We start from the raw sequence: 25,018 nt of genomic DNA, 5'->3' as shown, positions 1-25,018 counted from the left end.
CTCCTGGGTTCCAGAGATTCTCCTGCCTTAGCCTCCTGAGTAGCTGGGACTATAGGTGCGTGCCACCACACCCAGCTAATTTTTGTAATTCTAGTAGAGATGAGGTTTCACCATGTTGGCCAGGATGGTCTCAATCTCTTGACCTCATGATCCATTGCACCCGGCCAAGAGAAAGGATTTTAAAGCTAATTGCATAGGTTGAATCCTGGTACTGTTATTTAGTTGCTATTATCTGAGTGTCTCAGTTTCCTCATCTGTAAAATAAGGATACACACTTTAGATCAGTGGTTCTCAATCAGGGGTGATTCTCGTCACCCCCTCCCAGAGGACATTTGGCAAGGTCTGCAGACATGTTTGGTTACACCTTGTGGGCAGGGGTGTGTGACTGGCATCGGCTGGGTACATCAGGGATGCTGCTAAACAGCCTACAATGTACAGTTCAGCCTCCACTATACAGAAACATTCAGCCCAAAAGGTCAATAGTGTTGAGGTTAAGAAGCACTACCTTATAGGACAGTTGGGATGATTCAGATAAGTTAACATCTATGAAGCACTTGGAACAGTAAGCGCTACTTAAATGTTAGCTACCATGATGACCAAGCTATGTGCTAAGAGTTTTACATAATTTTCTCATTTAAACAACCCATATTGAAGAGGTATTGTTATCATCACTGTCTTATAGGTGACGAAAATGAGAATTAGGAGTGATTAAGTAGTTAACTTGATTAAGATCACAGTTAATCAATGATAAGGCCAGCACTCAAGTCCAGGTTTGTGAGACACCAAAAACCATGTTTTAAACACTACTTAAATTGACCCCTACATAACATGTAAATTTGTAACACCGTTAAAGGAAGTCTACGTAAGTTTCCCTGTAAATTCACACGTTATGCTATCTCCAAGTAGCCAGAATTGGAATAATCCAGACCAAACTTTCATTTTCCTTCACTGTGAAATAGAACTAATTCTAACAAAATTTCCATTTTAGGCATTCTTCCTTTTAAAATGGGCTTCCTTATAAATGTCATATATATTGACATCCGTTACAACTTCTTCAGTTATAACCTTAAAATGATAATCATATTCTCAGGATAACAACAAACCATGACACATGTTGCAACAAAGCATTTTTGGGTCATTCGGAGGGAGGAGTGTAGATGATGTTGGAACTTAGGGACATTTACGATGTGTGGTAAGAATGACTTGACAGATTGACTGAAATCTTTCAGAAATCATTAAAGAGGGAATCCCAGAAATAGAAGTACACTACAATAGTTAATTTTATTTGTTCAAGAGCTCATATTGCAAGCATTAAACCAAGCATAGGCTTTGATTCTATGAGCCCAAATTCACATATTGAAGAAGATCAAAGCAAACTGCAATCCATGTACACAGATGAAAACTAAAGGCTCAGAGTTAATAACATTGTAGTTTTAAAATTTCTATAGCCTAGAGCCCAGTAGTCACAGGTCTTTTAGGTCCTTCTGGATGTCCCACAGGGTATCCGCACTTTTCTTGAGCTGAGCAACTTCATCATCCTTTAGCTTCTGGTTGATAACGCTGGTTAATCCTCGGGCATTGAGGATACATGGAAGGCTCAGGAAGACTTCATTCTCGATGCCATACATCCCCTGCCACAACAACAAAGCATTGAGATTAAGACATGAAACTAAGTAAAAATGATCAAAGACAGGAGGCTGAGGCGGGAGGACTGTTTGAGCTCAGGAGTTTGAAGTTTCAGTGAGCTATGACAGTAGTACTACTCTCTAGCCTGGGTGACAGAGCAAGATCTCAACTCTAAAGAGGGGGAAAAAATAATCAAAGGTCCGATGTTTCAACAGAAAGAATTGTAGTAAACTTGATAGGCATGAACTCATTCCCTAATCTAATTTTCATCACTTACAGGTCCACATTTCCCCAATACTTATGTTTTGAATTAGGTTTTATACACAGAATGTGCAAACATACACTATGAGAAAATTAGATATTTGTACGTAACAAGTACTTATTTAATTTTATTATATATGTATTTTATTGAACACTGCTCTTCTACTTAAAAACACTTTAATAAATTTTGATATATGAGTCTTCAAATTAAATTGCTTTTAATTGTGGTTCTTAATGGATTACTTTCTATGACATTTTAAGTTGCTTAAAGACTTTTAGTTAGGAAGAAATTTCAGGTGGTAGCCAACCTATGAGGTCCTGGGTAACAGTTAAAGACCATTAAAAGGCAAGATGCTTGGAACACCCAAGAATTGCAAAAACAAACAAACAAACAGACAAAATTTCCAAAACACTTTACCAGTTCGTGTGGGCAATTTATTCAGAGTCAATTTAACTATATAACTATATTAAACATACCTTAACATAAGTTTTTAAACTTCTAATTTCCAAACTTTTGTACATACACAAAACTAGACAGAATAAACAAATTCCTATATTTGTACCCGAAGACTCAGTAATTACCCAATTATTGACACACTTGATTTACACTGACTTGTGGAAAATGACTCAGTTGTCTTCCAAATATTTTAATATACTTTTAGTTTTAAGTATATTAAAAAATAACTTCTACCTGTTTTGTGCATTTGCTCCACAGCTTTTGAATTAAACTGTATTTGCTAAGATACCAAGTGCTATATGAAAGACAATCTAGAGTTTAGTACACCAACTTTAAATGAAACTCTATTACGCTTATTCAAATGATCAATACTTTAAGAATGTGCTAAGTAAAGATCCAGAGTTAATATTAATTATATAAAGAATGACAACAATTTATTGAATGTCTTAGATTCTGTAAGTTTTCTGCCCTTGTTGTCCAAGACTTCTGTTGGAAAATGAGAATAGTTTACATAAAACCTTGAGAGACAGAAATAACCGTGAACTATGATTTTATCCAGTCTGGGCCTCTTTAAATGAATCTTTTTGTAGAATACAATGCTAGAAATCACATTATTATATTTTGTAGTAGTTTGTCTTACCTTTACCATTGTTGACACGGGATGAATCCTGGATAGATTTTTCAACATGGATTCAATAAGATCAGCCACACTTAATCCAATAGCCCAGTTGGTATATCCTTTTAGCTTGATGACTTCATAGGCACTTAAAAAAATTATAACAGACATCACTGAAATAAGACTCAATCATTACTGAAACCAGACCTGACTTTGACACCTGCTCTGTCTCTAACTATAATCTTGGGCAAATTATTTACCCTTTCTTGCCTTAGTGTTCCCTTCTTGAGTGTTAAATGAGTGAATATATATGTAAAATGCTTCAAACTGCAAGCACTACATGGTAAACACTATATAAATGCTTGATAACTTTAGTTTATTATATAAGATTTATAAAGTCACTGTGGTAAAAATATATGTTTTCCAATATTGTTAACAAATTTGTAAACATATTTCCAAACACATAAAACCAGGAAACAATAAAAGTGAATGGACAAAATATATCTCAATTGTGAGGTCCCACTTGCCATTGTCACCTAACATATTACAATCAACTAACTAATAAAAGTGGTAACAGTATCTTGCCTGGCAGTTTTTTTCAGCACAAATTGTAGCTCTCAAAACCCATAAAGGCCCTGGTACTTGAGAAGTAGCAGGAATAACTCTAGCTAAGTATCAGAAAATTAGGATTTAATGCAATTGACGCCCAATCATTAGAAGACTTTGGCCAGTTACATTATCTGGGTGAGCCATAGTTTTCTCACTTGTAAAATAAAGGGATATGTTAATTGAAATTATAAAGACTCTTTCAACTTTTTTGTGGTTCTTTTTCTCCACATATAGGTCAAATTCCTGAAAAAAAAAAAAAATTACTAAAATTGAACAAAATGATTCTATAATTGAGACATCAGTTAGTCTTGTTATTAAAACTTAAACACTGTTAGCAATCAGCCAGCAAGTTTATTTATTTTGGCCAATTATGAAACCAATAGTGTCTAAGTTTACTTTTCTAAATAAATCAACTTTATTTGTCGAGGAGGCAATCTGAAGACTCCTCTTACTTGTTAATTCCACATTTTGCTCCTCTTACCTCTACAATAGTTTCGCTAGAGAAAATATTTACTTTCCCTAGGGAGACTGGCATAACAAGTTTGACCAGTGTAAAAGTCTTATCAGTTTCAAAAGCTTTCAAAAAGTTTCAAAAGCTGCATAATTACAACATTAAGAGTTTATCTGAGCAGACAGCCATGGAAAATGTTTATAATTTTATTTAACTGGAGTTGAAACTAATCATCTAAAATCAAGCTCTTTCACTTACCTTTCAACCACCATCTTATGCACTTCCTTCCAATTTTCACTATCATTGTCCGTTCCCATTTCTGGATTCAATTCTTGGAGAGAAACACCTGCCACATTCACGCCACTCCACACAGCCACTGTTTAAAAAAAAAAAAAAAAGGCATTGCAGATATTTCTGACATTATTTTTAAAAATCTTTTCTTCTTTTAGTTCAATTTCACCTATGATGCAAGTTACTGAATATCAACTGGAACTGCTCCAATAAGTGACTCTCCAGTGGATTCCAGTATAGTCCCCCAAAAGACTGACATTTGCCTTCAAATAGCAACATGTCTGACCTTTTAAATGTCAAGAATTTTAGTGCAAAGCCAAATTGCTGTGTCATAGTTACAGAGAAAATAAAAATCTTTGCTTCTCTCTAGGTGTGTGAAATCACAGGGATTCTAGTCGGGGACTATGCTAAACTTTTGGTTTGAGGAATGTGTAACTTTTCTCCTCCATATTTTTCTAATATATGCTCCTTTATTCTAGAGTAAAGAAAAAAATCCTAGAATAAAACCCAAATAAAGCACAATTATGAAAGTGGGGTAAAAATTATAAATAAGGGTCTACTTAATTTAAGGGAGAAGAGTATCAGAAAGAACTACACAAAACAGGCCTTTGAATTGGCCCTTAAACCTTAAATTATACGTTCCTTGGAGACCTTTGGAGGAGAACATTGTAGACTCTGGAAATAAGAGCAAAAGTGTGGGGTAGAATCTAGTACGGTTGAAACAGATATGAAGGAAAAAGCAATTTATAGCTAAATAAGATCCCCTTTTAGTCCACAACTTCTGGCAAGTCAGGGTAATTGGATATTTTCACAATTGTTGATGAAAATTGTGAAATCGGCATAATCATGTCTAGTGAGCATGGTTTAATTCTCTTTCATTCTACGTACACAATATAGATCAACATGAAAATTTTTAAAAAGATGTTTTGGGAAAAATAACAGCCATAAGAGAATAGAACATTAGACAGGAATCAGAAGACATAATTCTAGTTGTAGATATGGCATTAACAAAAAGATCTTCAATGGCTACTTAACCTACTTACCTTTTTTTTTTTCTCACTAAAATTAAAGTCTTGAACTAGAGAACATGTAATATCACTTCTTATCTATAGGCCTAGCAATGTATAAACTATACCCAGCATTTACTGAACTTTTACTGTACACCTGACATTGTACTAAGTACTTTTTATATAGTACATAGGTGGCATAATTATCTTTATTTTATAGATGAGGAAACAGGTTCAGAGAAGTTAAGAACTTGCTAGTCACATTATCTTGTTAAGATGGGAGAGCCGAACTTAAAGTTACCGAGCTGACTTGCTAAAATCTTTCCATGCTCAAATTAATCTGATCAAGAGAGACACATAGGACCATTACAATTTAACCAGACAAAAATTCAGACGAGTCCTTGGAGGTAAAGAATTCTTGAATAAAGTGATATGATGTGTCAGAAAAAAAGTCAGCATTATCATATAAAAAAGCAAAAATAAATTATGCTATAACTTCAAGAACAAATTCTTATAACACCAAGATAAACCCTTTACTGAAATTGCATTTCAAACTCCCACTGAATTCAAAGGAAGATTTATACTTTGAGCTTACTGGGAGAAAATATTGCTTTACATATATGGCAGAAATGAATTCAGTCAAATAAAAGTATTATTTACCATCATTATTAACAAAATATTTTAAATTATTAGTTTCAATATTGCATGATTTTATTATTATTTTTTTTACCACAAGCTTATTCAATATATTGTGGTTTAATAGATTTAGATCTATGAAACAGAATCAAAATTGTTCAAAACCAGTTTTACATAAAATTGTTCAAAATATAAATATTAATTTAAATGAGAAAAATATTAATTTAAAACATTTATAATATAGTTTTTGTCTCAACACGAAGCACTAAAAAAAGTGTAATGTGATTTTAATGTTGCTCTTTTTGAATTACTAATTTATGGGCAATTCTTTTTTTTTTTTTTTTTTTTTTTTTTTTTTTTTTTTGAGACGGAGTCTCGCTCTGTCGCCCAGGCTGGAGTGCAGTGGCCGGGTCTCAGCTCACTGCAAGCTCCGCCTCCCGGGTTCGGGCCATTCTCCTGCCTCAGCCTCCTGAGTAGCTGGGACTACAGGCGCCCGCCACCTCGCCCGGCTAGTTTTTTGTATTTTTTAGTAGAGACGGGGTTTCACCGTGTTAGCCAGGATGGTCTCGATCTTCTGACCTAGTGATCCACCCGTCTCGGCCTCCCAAAGTACTGGGATTACAGGCTTGAGCCACCGCGCCCGGCCTTATGTGCAATTCTTTAAGTTCCTAAAGAAAATATTTAGTTTTATCGTAGTTTCTTACTACTTGACAGTTAAAATTAATAGTTTATTAAAAACAAAATTTCATTTGAGATAAGGTTTATTTTACATTATAGAAGAGTAGACACAAGTTATTTATAAGCTTTTGTTACCTAATTCATTCCTCCTTCAGCAAACACAATGGATGTAATAGCTCTCTGTACTCAAAGGGCCTAGAAGCAAAGATATACCAGTAGCACAAGCATACCTATGCCCTAATCTTGGTTTCTAAGGAGCATTCCTCACTAAAAGGAAACAGGGCTCATTAGGGCAACAGCTGATTCTAGTGCTGGGCAGGGGAAAGTTCAAAATGAGACTGGTGCAACTTATTGTGCAAGAAAGTGCTCAAAAAATGATGGGAAATGTTAAGAAAAAAAAAAAGACATAAGAGTCAGTTTGAAAAGCTTGGGACAACTTGAGCATTACAAATGATAGTGACAGAATATTTTGGACATGAAGTAAAAATCTGAGGCCATACTGATATCAACAAATGAATAAATAAAGAGGGAAGAAGAAAAAGTTCTGTCTTACAGTAGAGTGCAACTAACCAATATAGAATAAATGATGGAATTAGTAGATCATGTTTGACAACTATCAAGGTAATAATTTATTCAACCACAAATCATTAATAGATGCTAAATTTAGTAGAGAAAAATTGATGAGGAATCATTTTCCTAGTCAGCATCAAAACATCTTCCCATAAATTACTCATAAATTATAAAGGAAAAGTAGTAACTTCACACAGAGTAACCTGACAAAATACAACCTTAACTGAGTTATCACAGTTAGTGCCACCAATTGTTGGCCACACTGACATTACATGCCTTTGGATGTGATGCCATGAGAAAGCTATAGGGTCATTTCTGTGATATTTGCACCAAAAGTTCATAGCTCAACCTAATGATAAAGAAACAATCAGACAAATCTAAATTGATGGGCATTCCACAAAATAACTCACATAACTTTTCAAAAATGTCAGATCATGAGAAACAGAGATAGACTGAGAAACTGTTCCGGAATGAAGGAGGGTAAGGAGATACAGTAGATGTAATGTGTGAGCCTAGAATGGATTCTGAATTAGGAAAAAAGCTTTAGAGGACACTACTGAGACAGTTGGTAACATGTGAATAATGGACTCTGGATTAGATGATATTGTTTCAGGGTTACAGTTCCTGATTTTGCTAAGTGTACTGTGGTTATGAAAAAGAAAACCTTTGTTTTGAGGCAATACACACTAAAGAACTTATGGAGAAAAAGGTGAGGGAACTGATTTATGCTTAATTGATCAGGGTAAAGACAGATGATGATAGGTAGATAGACAGATAGATGAGAGAGTAAATGATAAAGCAATATGCAATATAATAGAAAAGTAACTATTTTTGCAACTGTTCTTAAATACAAAGTCCATAAAAATAAAATTTGAAATAAAATTAAAAATTCAAACTGCTAAAACCAATATCATAAGTAATTTTTTCTTTTTTTTTCTTTACCACTTGAGTCGCCATGTTCCCCCAAAATCCATCCATGGCAGCTGCTGGGATGAATGCCAAGTTTTTCAGCCATAAGGTAGCGAAATCTAGCAGAATCCAGATTACATCCACTTCCAATCACGCGGTGTTTGGGTAATCCACTTAGTTTCCAGGTAACATATGTAAGAATGTCCACTAAAAATTTTGGAAATAATATATGTAAGTAAACCAAAACCAGCTTCGACTGTTAGGCAGCTTGGGGTGCCCTGGCTTCCCTTTTCCCACTTCCCCATTCCTCAAATGAGATGTGGCCAGAAAGATGTAAATACTTCAACTTTTCATTGTTAGAGGGAACAGGAATGAGAGAGACAAAAACAAGCTTTTAAGCCTTACATGAAGATGGCAAGACATGAAAAATGCAATACTGTGCTTTCACATTTGCATTATTATGTGAAACAAGAATACATAAGAACCTTGCAGATTGATTAACTTCAAGTTGAAAAAAAGGAAACAGGTTGAACCAGGTTGTCAGTTAAGTTTCCACCAATTGTAACATTCGTAATTATGATTGTCATCATAAATCAAGAAGCCTTTGATTACTAAACTTCCAAATCTTGCTACCATAAATTTTTCTGGGCATGAGGAATTCTTCAGTAAACAATTATGATAATACATAGTATTAAACATTTCTATTTAATAAAAGAACATCTATGTCAGAACCTTTGCTCCAGCATGGCATAGCCTTAAAACCAGAGATAAAACTTCTGTTGATCCAGATAGGATCACAGCACTTGCAGGCTAAGATGTAAAAAGTAAAAAATGTGCACACAAGGAAGGTGAAGAGCTGAAAGTTAATGCTGCAGCCCCCACCCCCACACTACTCTGTAGACAATGGCTATGATAATTCAAGGACATTTGGTACTGGATAACTTTTCCTTGCCAACTTTGATTCAGTGGAAGTGACTCCCTGGAAAATCCAGCTGTGAAGCTATATCTAGAAAGTTGTATAATCATTTAGTGATGCCTGCCTGAGGCACAGGATGCAGAACTTACTATGTGCCAGCTACTTATCATTCCTATTCTACATCTACCTGATTTTTTGTTTTGTTTTGTTTTTGAAACGGAGTCTGGCTCTGTCGCCCAGGCTGGAGTGCAGTGGCGCGATCTCGGCTCACTGCAAGCTCCGCCTCTCGGGTTCAAGCTATTCTCCTGCCTCCGCCTCCGGAGTAGCTGGGACTACAGGCGCCCGCCACCTCGCCCGGCTAATTTTTTGTATTTTTAGTAGAGCTAGGGTTTCACCGTGTTAGCCAAGGTGGTCTCGATCTCCTGACCTCGTGATCCGCCCGTCTGGGCCTCCCAAGGTGCTGGGATTACAGGCGTGAGTCACCGTGCCCGGCCTGGCACATATATATTTATGAGACGTTTTATATATAAGACTGAACCATTTAATAAACTCCAACCTTGGTTTGCAGAGAGTAAAAATATGGAAATAACCTCTGTCCTCGCTGGCTCTCAACTCTCAATACTCAAGACACTGTGGGGATTCCCCTAGCTCTTATTCACAAAGTTTCTCTATGTGAAGTGTAAGAGATAATCAGTCCAGTTTATTTACTGTTTTCTCAATGTACCTGCTATGCTCACCAACATGCAGTAATTTTGGTGGCAAACTATAGATAAAAGCAGTATCAAATAGAGCACATTTTAGCTGTTAAGGCTAAAAAAGTGCATTCTTTCTAGTTAGAAGGTTTAATGTTCATCCTGTAGATGTTAAGTTAGCAAGGAAAGCAATTTTTAAGTCAGAGCATTTGGTGTTAGCATATATCTGTCCATCAATTCAGTCTATTTCTATCTTTAAACCAGAATTGTTTAATGGCTTTCTTATATACTTCTTTTCAAAGTTGATCTGTTTCAATTCTGTATAATGGGATTTTTCAGAAAATGAAAGGTCAAATATGTTAAAATGTTTCTTATGAACTGAAGCTACATTCGAATGCTTCATTCTCCATCCCAGGATAATCTTTATAAAAAAGTTTTAAAAGCCTTTAGAATCTATAACCAAGCGAGATGAAGCAAAAACATGACATTGCTTTACATAAAACTCTTGTCACATTTTTTGAACATTTGGCCTGGGACAGAGGTATTTGTTTTGCAAACACCACTATTTAGGGCCAATAAAAGAAGACATGTAAATTGCTTCTGTAAATGAATACTGGGACTGATTTTAGTCCAAAACAATAACCACAAAAACACCAGAACACTGAACTTAACAGAACAGAGACTTAAGTGTTACAATAATACCTGGGTTGGAAACCACAATTATGATGCAATCAGGACTGTACTTGACGATCTGAGGAATAATGAATTTGAAGACATTAACATTTCTCTGCACCAGATTGAGCCGACTCTCCCCTTCTTGCTGACGGACTCCTGCAGTTACCACTACAATCTTGGAATTGGCAGTCACAGAATAATCTTTAAAAAGAAAGGCAAAAACAGGTACTTTAAATGCAACTCTTCATTAAAACATATCCTATATGACATGCTCTAAAAGCCTAACCATACATAAGCTTCTAGAACATATATGTGAATTAAGTTTTCTGTATTGTAAGGGCTTGAAGTTCAATGTTCCTGTGGCTTGATTTTTCTCCCTTGAGCTACACTGCAATAATCCAAACATCAAACTGCCTCAGAAAATAAAGGAAATAAAGATGACCCCAAAGTATGGTTTTGGCTACGAATTCAATGAATTGTCAGGGATAAAATGAAGTGTAAACAGTGACTCCAATAGGTAGACATCAAAAAAATAAAACAAAACCCAAAACCAATCAATCTTAAGTTACTTTTATTTTATCTTAAAAAGTTAAATTTAGGAAGGGAAGGAAGGCACTGAAGTGTTTGGTTTTGTCTGGAAACTAAAACTTGGATTTCTAATACTCAATATTTTTAGGAAGCTTATTCGCTTTTTAGCACTGCAAGTTTCCCTGGAGATTTCTTTTTTCTTAAGGAAGTGTGTCCTTTTTCAAAATACACAGATATCACGATTTGATGTGGTCATTTGACTCAATAGCTATGGATGATTCGCATAATTAAACTAGGTTACAATGTGGCTTTTGATGGTTAATACTTTGGCAGGTTCCTCTCCCATAAAATGGTAGTAGTTATAGTCCCTACATTTCCTACGGTTGTTGTAAAGATGAAGTAAGATGAAATAATATGTGCAAAATGTTTCACACAGTACCCAGAATGTTACAAATTTATAAATAATAGCTATTATTTAGTTTCTTCAAGGCATTGAAATTACTTTATACCAATACTTCTGGGGTCGAAAACAGGCCGGTTCTCAGATACACACAACAAGCCGTTATAATACAATAGCCCAAAATCTTACATATCAAATGTGTAGAACGTATATGGGAGAGGGTTAACAGAAGTGAGTTTGACCTTGACGATAAACTGGACCCAGAAGAAAAGAAACTGCCGACACCAGATTCACCAGGATGGGAAGACTAATTTTATAAGAGACTGAGGGAGGAGAGGAGGATGATGAGCCATGAGGAAACGCAGGTTATATTAAAATTGAGAGCTGTGCAGGCCCTGCTAGAGGTTTTAGAATACAGACAAAGGTTTATAAAAAGATAAGAAATCTTTAAGCATCTGCTTTAGGATAAAGATAACTAGTGTGGCAGTGTGGAGTGTGGAATACATAACCATTTTCTACATATACTTCCAATGGGAAAATGTCAATTTGCTACATGTACATTTTAGTAGTAGCAAGTGGGTTTCTAGAAATGGATGAAAGAAAATTGGCCTATAGAAGAAAGGTGGTAAAATAAGCCAAACAATGCTATGAATCCAATTTGTTATTTCCTGTTGGTGACATATCAGTGATCATTTCTGGCTAGCAAACTCATTTTAGGTAGCTGTCCATTAATAAGCATATATAAAATGTATGAGAAATAAAAAGTAGAATATGGTAGAGAAATAAGAAGGGCAATAAGAAGAGCTTTTTATAAAATGAGGAAAAAAGGGGAAATATTTTATAATAACAATTTTGCAATAATTTGAATTTACTAGATTATAAATATCTTATTGACAGTTATTGAAATAACTGTTCCAAAACTTTTCCTACTTACAAATAAATCTATTAGGCTGTAAGACGCATTCCAAGTGTGTTTTTGGGGGCATGAAAAAATATTAGATCACTTTGGGAATTAAGTGAAATTACCTTTATCTGCCACAATTTTAGGCGTCTGAAGAAATAAGCTCCCATGCTGCAGATCCATCATTTCTCCTTTAAGCTTATCTTCCAAAACATCCACAAGAGCAAGTTCATCAGCCAGAGACTGTAAACGTAAAAACAGGCATTAGAACCCTAAGCCACTCGAGGATGCCTCAGCTCACAATCTAACCCACAGAAAGATCTTTAACATGGCTAAGCACCAAGGTCTAAACATCTTGGGAATTTTACCATGGACTTGGATACTCAACAAGGATTCAGGTCACATGGTACAAACTATACTTTAAGAACATGTAGACTTAAAGATTCATTAGGAAACCAGCTTAGTTCAGGAGTAGGCCTACTGAATACAAGTCTATATATTAAGCGGGAGGGAACGGTGAAAACAAAAATACACTCAGGCCCAGAAACAACCTTGGGTGATGTGTCCATCCTTGAGGTCACCCCAATTTGGAGGCTTTCTGAGAGGGTAGATTTGGCTTAAATCACCGGGATTTGAACCCAGGCTGAAGCTTGGAATTTTCAGGGTGGCTCTGATCCACTCAAATGTCTTGGTGGGGAAAGGAAGGAGAGTTTTATGGGCAGAAGAATCTAGGACTGGGAGGTTTTTTCATGAGATCACTCCAAATCTGTGCCTGAGATTTGTCCAGTCTCAGATTTCTTTTGTTTTCTATTCCAATTGTCATTCTCTGTACCCCACTCAAAATACAATCTAAAGTAATGAATCTATTTAATCTTGATCTGGAGTCATAATTTTTTTTTTTTTTTTTGAGACAGAGTCTCACTCTGTTGCCCAGGCTGGAGTGCAGTGGTGCCATCTCAGCTCACTGCAATCTCCACCTCCCAGGTTCAAGTGATTTTCCAGCCTCAGCCTCCTGAGTAGCTGAGATCACAGGTACATGCCACCATACCCAGTTATTTTTGTATTTTTAGTAGAGATGGTGTTTTGCCATGTTGCCCAGGCTGGTATTGAACTCCTGACCTCAGTCTCCCAAAGTGCTGGGATTACAGGCCTGGCCTGGAATAGGCAGCGCTGGGCCTGGAATTATTAACTTTTTAAATGTTCTCAGAATGTCTACATAAAAGTGAAAGAAAAAAAAGGAAAAAAAGAGGTGGTTGTCTACATAAAAGTGAAAGAAAAAAAGGAAAAAAAAGGTGGTTGGTTTACATGCATCTAAGCAACCTTTCACCTATGAAACTCCTCCATTATCTTATGGAATCATAATTTATACTATTTATAAAATGGTTATCCCTCCTATTGAAACATCACCAGAGTCCTTGCTTTTACTGTTGTTACGGCTGTTAGCAAAAATATCAGCTAAGTAAAATATTTCAATTCTGGGGCCCAGTTTAAAATGCCATTACAGTCATTCCTCAATATATGATCCTCAAGGGATTGGTTCTAGGACTCCCGAGTGTACCAAAATCTGGGCATAATCAAGTATACAGAAAGGACAGTACTCACAGGATGCAAAAGACTCTCCATATATGTGGGTTTCGCATCCCCTGAATACTGTATTTTCAATATACTTTTGGCTGAAAAAAAAAATCTGCCTGTAAATGAACCAGCCCATGCTGTTCAAGGGTCAACCTCTTCTAAGAATAGTAGTGTGATCAGCTACACAGGTGAAGGGTATTAATGGAGGAGTGGGGGACGGGGGTGTGGGGGGGCGGTGGGTAAGTAACTGGAGTTCAGGAAGCACTTAGAGCTGGGAGACAACCAATAAGAAAAGTTGACCTACTTAGCTTGCTAGATAAAGCAAGTCTCGCTCCGCTTAGGACAATGAATAAACACTGTCCTCTGTTGCTAAAATCTAAGTGGCTGCCTGATCTCATGAAGTGAGTTACAGTGGGCTTGCTTGTGAGGGTTTCTCTAAGACTGAGGCCTCCCGATGATCGGGAGCAATCAAATTACTTGCAGATTTTTGAAATGACCACTCTGTGAGTTGGGGATCAGGTACAAAACATTTCCTCATTTCGATGTATATCAAATACTGGCATGAATTTTTATCCAGTTTTCCTTAAAGACGTTTTGACACCTTTAAAGCTGCTTTCGTTCTTTGCAATTGCTGATAAGAGCACACAAAGTTCTCATTTGTGTTTTTTAGGTCCTAAATTAATGCAATACAACTTGATAACAGCTATAACGATTCTATTAAGGTACTGAGCACTGGGAATATCACTCTTATTTTAGTAACATCACATGTGTGCTGCTGAAGTCAACAGGGCAAAACAATTTAGTGCTTAAGTAGAAAAGGATGTCACAGGATCTCAGATCCTGTCTCTTTGTTTCAGTGGGTGTAGAGAATTGCCTGAGAAGTGCATTCGCGGCTGAAAAGGAAGGAAGAGATCCAACACTTAAATAATAATAATTGTAACACTGAATGTAGCTGCATCTGCAGCACTGAATATCACCCAAATCCAGAGGCATGCAAATAGAAGACGTGTGCCTAAGTACTCGACCTATTGTTTGGCTTAAATAAATCTGTATTCACATATTTTATAAAATGAATTTACCATACATATATTTCACTTAAGCTGTAAGTATGTTTAAAATGGCAAGGTGGGCCGGGCGCGGTGGCTCAAGCCTGTAATCCCAGCACTTTGGGAGGCTGAGACGGGCGGATCACGAGGTCAGGAGATCGAGACCATCCTGGCTAACACGGTGAAACCCCTTCTCTACTAAAAATACAAAAAACTAGCCGGGTGAGGTGGCGGGCGCCTGTAGTCCCAGCTACTCCGGAGGCTGAGGCAGGAGAATGGCGTAAACCCGGGAGGCGGAGCTTGCAGTGAGCTGAGATCTGGCCACTGCACTCCAGCCCGGGCTACAGAGCAAGACTCCGTCTCAAAAAAAAATAAAAATGGCCGGGCGCGGTGGCTCAAGCCTGTAATCCCAGCACTTTGGGAGGCCGAGACGGGCGGATCACGAGGTCAGGAGTTCGAGACCATCCTGGCTAACACGGTGAAACCCCGTCTCTACTAAAAAATACAAAAAACTAGCCGGGCGAGGTGGCGGGCGCCTGTAGTCCCGGCTACTCGGGAGGCTGAGGCAGGAGAATGGCGTAAAAACCCGGGAGGCAGAGCTTGCAGTGAGCTGAGATCCGGCCACTGCACTCCAGCCTGGGCGACACAGCGAGACTCCGTCTCAAAAAAAAAAAAAATAAATAAAAATAAATAAATAAATAAATAAATAAATAAATAAATAAATAAAAATAAAAATAAAAAAATAAAAAAATAAAATGGCAAGGTTTAGATTAACTGCAAAAGCAGTATTCTTACTATGGATCAAGGTCACTTAGATACCAAGAAAACCACTGTTGAAAGCTTGCTTAATATATCACTAAAATGGCTTTTAAAAACGTATTTATTTTTACTCTACTTCTGTGACAGACTTAACAAAAAGGCTTTTAATCTAAAGTCCTGTGTGGACCAGACACAGCTGTATATTCTGCCTCTTCCACTACCACGAGTGCCTTAATATTTGATGGTTTCATTTTTACACCTAAGTGTTGGCCAGGCGTGGTGGCTCATGCCTATAATCCCAGCATTTTGGGGGGCCGAGGCAGGCAGATCACCTGAGGTCAGGAGTTTGAGACCAGCCTGGCCAACATAGTGAAAGCCTGTCTCTACTAAAAATACAAAAATTAGCCGGGCATGGTGGCATGCACCTGTAATCCCAGCTACTCCGGAGGCTGAGACAGGAGAATCACTTCAATCCGAGAGGCAGAGGTTGCAGTGAGCAGAGATTGTGCTACTGTGCTCCAGCCTAGGTGACAGAGTAAGACTCTCTCTCTCAAGAGGAAAAAAAAAATATATATATATATGTATATATATATCTCCAAGTGTTTATTTAGTATGCATACAATTTTGCGGGAGGAAAAGGTATACCTTTCTCAAATAATTAGCTAAATGGTAAGTGCCATTTATTCAATAGTTTGTTTCTTCCCCTCTGAAATGCTACTTCTACATTATTATTAAATACTATTTGAGCATGTTTCTGGCTGAAATACCAAAAGTGGGTTGTACAAATACCAAATTTTAATTATGTTTTACTTTTAAGCCAAGTCTTGCACCATAAAATTACTTTGCAGTTTGTCGTTGTACCTACCTTGCTCCTCTTAAGAGCTTTGTTATACTGTGTTTGTCCACAAGAACATGGCTACAGTTGACTGAAGCAAGGATAAACACTCAAACCAAAGACAGACTTAGAAGCTAAGGATTTATGATAATCTTGCCTCAAAGCTCTTCATGACCCCTACAACACGATGAGTTCGACATTCAGATCCTCCTCTCTTGGTGGTTAAAATGCAGAGTCTGAGATGGATAATGGGGCAAAAGTAAAGTCTGGCAGAAGAAGATAAAGCCATGACCAAAGTTTGACAAAATGAGTGCAGCTTACAAGTAATAGCAGAAGTATTCATTTATTTATCATATAAGTGCCTGGCATTATCCTGCTACTCGGGTATACAGTTAGGATAAAGTCTCTGAAGCCATGGAATGTATCAGGAAGGAAACAGGAATTAAACAAACAACAAATCAGGCTAAGCTCTGAAGGTAGAAATCCTCTTAAGAGCACAAGGCGGGACGCCGGGCGCGGTGGCTCAAGCCTGTAATCCCAGCACTTTGGGAGGCCGAGACGGGCGGATCACGAGGACAGGAGATCGAGACCATCCTTGCTAACACGGTGAAACTCCGTCTCTACTAAAAAATACAAAAAAACTAGCCGGGCGAGGTGGCGGGCGCCTGTAGTCCCAGCTACTCGGGAGGCTGAGGCAGGAGAATGGCGTGAATCCAGGAGGTGGAGCTTGCAGTGAGCTGAGATCCCGCCACTGTACTCCAGCCTGGGTGACAGAGCGAGACTCTGTCTCAAAAAAAAAAAAAAAAAAAAGAGTATAAGGCAGGAAGATGTTGAAGCTACTGGGAAGGAAGTTTACTCTTATATCGGAAGGCAAGGATGGCCTCCCTGCACAAGCATGCATTTGCAGTAAGATCTAAATGATAGGAAGGGGTCAACCCTGTGGCCTAGGGAAGAACATCCCACGTGAAGGGAAATGCAAGTAAAACAGTTTAAGCAAAAATGAGATTGGCATTTGGGAGGCAGAAGAAAAACAGAAGAGATGAAGTCAGAGATGGTACCACCACGTTGCACCAGCAGGTCTGCTGCCTGCGTGTGTATGGTGCCCCTGGAATTCTGTGTTCCATTGCTTTACTCTGAGAAACAGGCAGGGAGGCATCTGTGAGGCCTCATGGGATTTTATGTATGTGTGCAGCATATGTGCACTGTAAAATGACTGGAGAGTTTTAAGTAGGGGAGCCACTAGTTTTATGAAAGCTCTCTATAGTTATTATATAAGCAACGGGCTGCAGAGAGTGGGCAAAAGTAGAAGCCAAAAATAACCAAGTCTTCATACGGTGGGACACTACTAGGGAGCCTTAGTGGGCTTCGCGAATCTAGCTCATGCATGTCCCTCCTCAACCTCTCCGATGCTATACTTTCATTTAATTTCTGGGGGCGAAGTACACCATCTATGAGCTCCAAAAGGCCAGATCTGGCATTTACTATCTGTATCATCTTGGGTGTTTGGTTTTTGTTTTTTTCAACCATAAGATATAGATGACAATATCCTCTGACAGGTTACAGAAAGGAATAAATGAAGTAATATAGAAACACCCACATGCAGAGTTATTTTCCTTTCTCTATTAAGCTAGTGGGATTTCTAATCTTTACCATGTATTAACACAATTTTGAACCACTTTTTACCTTTAACCATTAAAATAATATTTAGACATTTTTAATTGGTAAAACCATCTTTCAACAAGTCATTCTTTCCTGTACTTATAGTTTCAAAAATATTCTTTGTTAGATAGTCTTCACTTTATTTCTAAGGCAATGTACTCCATTTTGCAAAAGATAAAAGGAAAAAGAATGCTAGATTGAAAAACAGATATCAGGGCTGGGCGCAGTGGCTCACACCTGTAATCCCAGCACTTTGGGAGGCCGAGAAAGGCAGATCATGAGGTCAGGAGTTCCAGACCAGCCTGGCTAACACGGTGAAATCCTGTCTCTACTAAAAACACAAAGAATTAGCCGGGCGTGGGTGCCACGCGCCTGTAGTCCTAGCTACTCAGGAGGCTGAGGCAGGAGAATTGCTTGAACCCAGGAGGTGGAGGTTGCAGTGAGCTGAGATCCCGCCACTGCACTCCAGCCTGGGAGACAAAGTGAGACTCTGTCTCAAAAAAAAAAAAAAAAAAAAACCCAGAAAGACAGAAATCAAAGTCTCTGAATCTGAAGATTCCAACTGTGGTAGCAGCAGGGGCTATTCCCTTAAGCCCTTGAGTTGAGCCAAAGTGTTAAATAACTCCAGGCACAGTCTCAATTAAATTATTTACTGAAGAGAATTTAAAATTTATGATTACAACATCATAAAGGTACTTCTTATAGAATCATGATAGCTCAGATATAGTTTCCTGAAAGGCCCAAGTTTTGAGATTAACAGAAGGAAAGAAAAATCTCTAGCTAGTATTTAATGAATGCATTTATTTTTTTCTAAATGCCTAAACAGTAGCATTGAATAATAAAATGAAAATTGTCAAGTCACTACGGTGAAGAGTTCAGAGCCCTGGGTTCAAAATACAGCTCTACCACTGCCACATGTGAGACTGTGGACAGGCTTGTTAAGCATCAACTATCTCATCCAACAGCAAGTATATGAACAGTTCCTATCTCCTAAGGTTGTTTAAAATAAAGTATTTGATCTTTGAACATGGCACATACTCAATGTTTTTTTTCAAAAGGATGTAAGCTGGAATACTTTTTGTTTTTATTGGCATGAACAGTGAGCATGAAATTGTGGTTATTTCAATTCCCTGTAATCGAGGGAGCTGCTATCCCAAATGATAGTTACCTAAGTCAATTGAAGCTAGCTAGAAGGAAATGCAAAAGGATGAAACGTTCATTGGTGTCCACTACGTTTTTTAGTTAATTTTTTTGATAAGTGTTTCTCAGTAAAGCTTCAGTTTGCTGCTTTAGAATTTAAACTTTGAAAACAGAAACGTGCGTCGTTAGGGGTTATTCAGGCAGCCTTTACATATGATATAAAGGGACAGTGTGTTCTCCTGAAGGCAAGGCAGCATTTTTGTTTTTGTTGTTCCTACATTTAAGGCAGCCAGCAGAAGAAATAAGGAATCAATTCAGTGAGATAAATAAGAAAAAGGCTTTTTTCCTCAAAAGTCTTTGAGAACTAAAGAAAGCTTAACTGTGGTTCGAACTATAAAGGATACATATGAGGTAAGGCAAAAAGCCTATGGAGGTATATAAGAAAAACTGAAGTGGAAGGTGAAAACTGTATATTATTAGTGTTAAATCTCCTGATGTTGATAATTGCACTGATTATCTCAGAATGTGTTCTAAGGAAATGTACTCTAAAACAGGGGTCCCCAAAACCAAGGTCACGGGCCAGTACTGAACCTAGCTAATGCCTGATGATCTGAAGTGGAACAATTTCATCCTGAAACCATCCCCTCACCCCACATCTGTGGAAAAATTGTCTCCCACGAAACTGGTCACTAGTGCCAGAAAGGTTGGGGACTGCTGCTCTAAAGGACTTAGAAGTAAAGGGCATAATATCTGCAATTTATTTTCAAATGGTTCAGAAAAAAAGCCATCTATAGATATAGACACATATATCATGGACATCTATATCTATTTCTATAGATCTCTGTATCTATAAATCTATCTACCTATGAGCATACATATATATACACACGTGTATATATGTATATATGGTGAGAGAGCATAAATAAAATGTTAAGAATTGGTAAATGTCAGTGAAGTATTTATGAAAGTTTTATTTTTTTACCATTCTTACAAATTTTCTGTAAATCTGAAATCATTTCAAAATAAAACCAATAGGTAACTGTTTCAAGGGCTTAACAGAACATTCCCACAAACTCACAAAGCCATGCATGCACAGACTACTTATTAATTAAAGGATGGAAAGGGATCTTTGCAGTAGAGAAGGCTTGCTGTGACCACTTGAACCAGGGGATTAAGTTCAGCAGTAATGATACAAGTTGAGCATCATGTGTCTGCACAAAGGAGGACATGACATCACCTAGTTCCAATCCCAGCCAATAAATTCAACCCGAGCTGAATTACAAGAAAACATCAGACAGACAAACTGAGGGACATTCTACAGAACTCACCTGGATGCTACAAAAATGTCAATGACAGAAGAAACAAAGAAAGGTTGAGTAACAGCTCCAGATTAAAGAAGAGACATGACAAGTGTATGAAACACATGATCTCGCACTGAAGTGAAAATAGCTATAAATGGCATGATTTTGAGATTTTTGACAACATGGAGAATTTCAAATGTTCATAGTATATGCTGGATGATAGTATTGCATCAGTGTTAAACTCTCTAAGTGCAGTAACTATTACGGTCACATAGGGAGAATATAATTCTTTTAGGAAATACATGCTTAAATATTTAAAAGTGAAGTGGGATTACATCTACAACTTCAAATTGTTCAGGAAAAAAAGAAATCTTTTAGAGATATAATAAAATTCCAAGGTGCCCAAAGAAACTGTGTACACATGCTGAACTTCTCTATCATCTATGGTGTTCTTGAAATGTACCTTTCCCAGAATGCTGATAGCACACGCCATACCAACTTGTCCAACACCCACTACAGTGATCTTATTGTTTGGGACTGTTGCCTCTTCTTCCGCAACTGGTGCAATGAGTTTTTCCTTAAGAGTTGCCATTTTACACTGCAAGGAAAGAATCAAAACATTACACATATCTCTGCATAGGAAATTCAAATAGAAATCATTCTTAAAATGATACTGTTGTAATTCTGAACTCAAGCACAACTTAAAATCAGCCTAATGATATTCTAGAAAGCAGAATGTATTTTAAAGAACCATGAGGCCGGGCTGGGCGTGGTGGCTCATGCCTGTAATCCCAACACTTTGGGAGGCAGAGGCAGGTGGATCACGAGGTCAAGAGATTGACACTATCCTGGCCAACATGGTGAAACCCCGTCTCTACTAAAAAACGAAAATTAGCTGGGCGTGGTGGCACACGCCTGTAGTCCTTCCTAACTACTCAGGAGGCTAAGGCAGGAGAATCACTTGAATCGGGGAGGCGGAGCTTGCAGTGAGCTGAGATGGCACCACTGCACTCCAACCTGGCCAGACTCCGTCTCAAAAGAAAAAAACAAAACAAAACAAAAAACCAGGAGATCCATTTAATGGAAGAATTCATTAAGGTAGAGACTTTCATGAAGCCCATTAGAACTGGATTTCTTCCTTCACCCTATGAGTCTATGCATTTAGTAGGTTGTTACTATTTCTGGCTAAAGAACTGAACATTTATGTGTAAAATAGCTAATTTGTTTCCCCTATGAAGAATGTATATGTAACTATGTAAACTAAGTTTGGGTCTAGTATTAACTCATATTTAAGCTTGGATAAAAAGAATAAATGGCCAATTTTGAACATAATTTCTACTATTAATGGTTATTATCATTCTCGGAAGACAGGGATTGATTCTTCTACTTTGTCTCACATAAAATGTGTTACAGTGTACTGTACATACAATGCATACTTAATACGTAGTGACTGTAAAATGGCAATAATTTTTATGCAAAGTCTGCAAAAATATCAACCTGAATTCCTTTTAGGGTACCTAAGAAGCTTCTTGGAAAGTAGACACTTAATACATTGTCCTTTCAGGGATCACATTAGGAGACTATCAGTCTCTGAAACAGTTTCCGTCTAACCATCGAAATTAAAGACCCCCAAAATGTAAAAAACAAACAAACAAACAAAAAAACCGGAAACCTGTTGGAAAATGAATGATCTGCACAGTAACAAATGTATCTGTGCCATCAGTTAACCAGATATGTTTTCTAGATAACTGAAAAAAACAGCAAAACTTACAGAAATAAACATCAATTCCATGGCAATTTATAGTACACTAAATATATACCACCCCTTCTTGAACAGAGAATACAGATGGCAAATAAGCCTTTTCTTCATTATTATTACTTATAATTTTAGCAACCCATTGTAATGTCCATTATTTTCACTTGGTTTTTACTTTTTATGTCAGACTGTCGCATCTGAGGCCACCATACCTGTCTCAAACTGTACCAGTGCTTCCCAGTCTAGCTTTTAATTCTAATCCGCAATGGACTAAGCAATAAACCTAGTTTATTAACTGTATATGTAAAGTAAGAGTTAGCAGGACTCTGAGTTGGAATAAAGTATCTGAATTGAGACAACGGTGTAACAACTATTTTGTCTTATAGCTACTTTTTTTCCAAAAAATATTTCCTCCCATCTGTAAGGATAAATTAAAACGAGATTTTTCGCCTTTACAGATCATACTTACAGTTTCCTAGTGGATGCTAAAGAGAGAAGAAAGATGCAATGTTGTGCAAGTGTCTCCACAAACAGATGACCTTAAAATGAAGCAAATTCAGCCAGGGCCTGCATTTTAAGCAGGCTCAGAAGAAAGAATGCTGCATCTCTTCTTGAACGAAGGACACACATGGATAGTTGTTCTGCCCTTAAGTTTACTGTTGTCAGATGGTCTGTTTACGATCATTTTGGTATATAGGGCGCCCAGGAAACAGTGGAAAATGAAAATCCAGAAACGGTGGCTATCTAAATACAGATTCGTTATTCTGACAGACCTTTTAACTTAGAAAACTTCAGGAAGTACAATTTAAAGGCTCAAGTCAGATTTTCTTTCAGATATTTCTGGTGGAAGTGCTTTTCTTTAATTTTTCCTTCAAAGGAGTTTTAAGAAATGAGAAGAAAATGGTCTGCATGATATACGGGCCTGTGCCAACATCAGAGTGCAGGCTGCAAGGAACAAGAAGGACAAACCGGCCGGGCGCAGTGGCTCACGCCTGTAATCCCAGCACTTTGGGAGGCCGAGGCAGGCGGATCACGACGTCAGGAGATCAAGACCATCCTGCCTAACACGGTGAAACTCCGTCTCTACTAAAAATACAAAAACAAAAATTAGCCGGGCGTGGTGGTGGGCGCCTGTAGTCCCAGCTACTCGGGAGGCTGAGGCAGGAGAACGTTGGCGTGGACCCGGCAGGCGGAGCTTGCAGTGAGCTGAGATCGCGCCACCGCACTCCAGCCTGGGCGACAGAGCGAGACTCTGCCTCAAAAAAAAAAAAAAAAAAAAAAAAAAAAAAAAAAAAAAAAGAACGACAAACGGTAAAAATTTGTCTGAGTCTTGGTCCCTTATGTCTCCTCACTGCTGTAGATATATATCATTAGAAATAAGCGAGTGCCTTAATTTCAGGAACAAAGATCTTCTTTCAAGAATCTTTCTCACTGTAATCTTTTAAAGATTCAGGTTTTGCTTTTGAATTCCTCCCCTCCCCCCATCCCCCAGGCCCTTACTGCAGCTTGTACTGCTCGCGGCGCGCACAAACCATGTCCTCCTCAGGGTACAGGCAGCAAACAACAGCAGATCACAAGGGCAGGCAGAAGCTAGAGATTTCCCCGAGTAAGGTCTGTGGGGACAAGTCTAGGACTTCCTTACTCGGAGAACCCAAGGCTGGTAAAGTAAACGAAGTACCTAAGCATCAAGAAAAGAGGCCCTGCAGGAAAGAACTGGCGCATAGCTCCCGGAAAGGCTGAGAGCCGGGTAAAGATAAGTACAGCGCCAAACATGCTGGTCATCTAGGTGCCTTTCTCCCCATCCCAGCGAGTGCAGGGGCATTTCTCTATTACCTTGGTAGTAGATTGAAATATTCGAGGTAAAGATCGTCCAGCCTTCACAGGCCACCTGGTTCCGTCCCCCTCCCCCAGCTACTTGGGCACGTGTCCCGACTCCCGCCAGCAGGCCGTGGGGGTGATGTGGCCGCCATGAACCCACCAAGGACAAGCAGGGCCCGGTTTTAGCTGCAAATGCAGCAAGTCTCTCCCCTGATAGAACTCCCCTAAGCCGCCGCTGCTACCCTCCGCCTTCTGCTCCTCCGCCTGGGAACGACCCGCCCTGCGCCCCAAACCGAGCGGCAGAGTCAGGGCCCGAGGCCGGATGCTCAGAGCGAAAGGCCACGGAGGAGAGATGTGCTTCTTCCTCCTTCCCGCGGCTCCCCACACAATTACTCCCCCGCACGTCCCACCAGGCTACTCTGTGAGCCAGGATTCAGGATCCTGAGCCGAAACCTACCAGGAGGGAGAAGGCACTGGAGACCTCAGTAACAGCAGTGCGGAGAACACAATGTGAGCTGCGTGCGTCTCCTCCGGCGCCGGCTCTGCAAGGAGGGAGGAGGGGGCGGGGGCGGGGCCCCACAACCTCCGCAGCCTCTTAGGTTTCTCCATTGTGATTGGAAACCCGAGCACCGCCTACCCCTCCCCTCGGCTCGCTCAATCCCCTTCAAGGACAAGGGCTCAAGTGTGCACACTCCCTCCCCCACCCTCCAGATAAGGGGGTCACCTTCCAGAGGCCTCCGCTCTCAGCTGGTCTCACATCTCGCAGGCTCTTTAATGCGGAGGCCACGTTATTTCTAAAACTTGCCCATCCCCGACTCTTCTGGATTTTAACAAAATCGATTAGATGTTGTTCAATTAGATTTAGTACAAATAGAAATACATTTCTATGTTGCATTTCAGTTAAAC

General features: G+C 38.6%; 1 protein-coding gene across 1 annotated transcript; it reads right to left on the bottom strand.

Annotated features, from left to right (window-relative positions):
- Positions 1 to 1,256: 1,256 nt before the first annotated feature.
- LOC105492102 (lactate dehydrogenase B) lies at positions 1,257 to 24,690 on the bottom strand. Its single transcript, XM_011759002.3, has 8 exons — positions 24,570 to 24,690; positions 21,002 to 21,136; positions 12,349 to 12,466; positions 10,422 to 10,595; positions 8,145 to 8,318; positions 4,279 to 4,396; positions 2,985 to 3,108; positions 1,257 to 1,631 (listed from the first exon to the last, which is right to left on the bottom strand). Exons 2-8 carry the CDS (start codon positions 21,128 to 21,130, stop codon positions 1,464 to 1,466), a joined length of 1,005 nt encoding a protein of 334 aa, XP_011757304.1. The 5' UTR covers positions 21,131 to 21,136; positions 24,570 to 24,690; the 3' UTR covers positions 1,257 to 1,463.
- Between the last annotated feature and the right edge of the window lie 328 nt (positions 24,691 to 25,018).

The sequence above is a fragment of the Macaca nemestrina genome, chromosome 10, assembly GCF_043159975.1.
Source record: "Macaca nemestrina isolate mMacNem1 chromosome 10, mMacNem.hap1, whole genome shotgun sequence".
In the NCBI taxonomy this organism is placed as follows: domain Eukaryota; kingdom Metazoa; phylum Chordata; class Mammalia; order Primates; family Cercopithecidae; genus Macaca; species Macaca nemestrina.
Note: the sequence above shows the minus strand (reverse complement) of the source record. Positions and strands in the feature narration are given on the sequence as shown.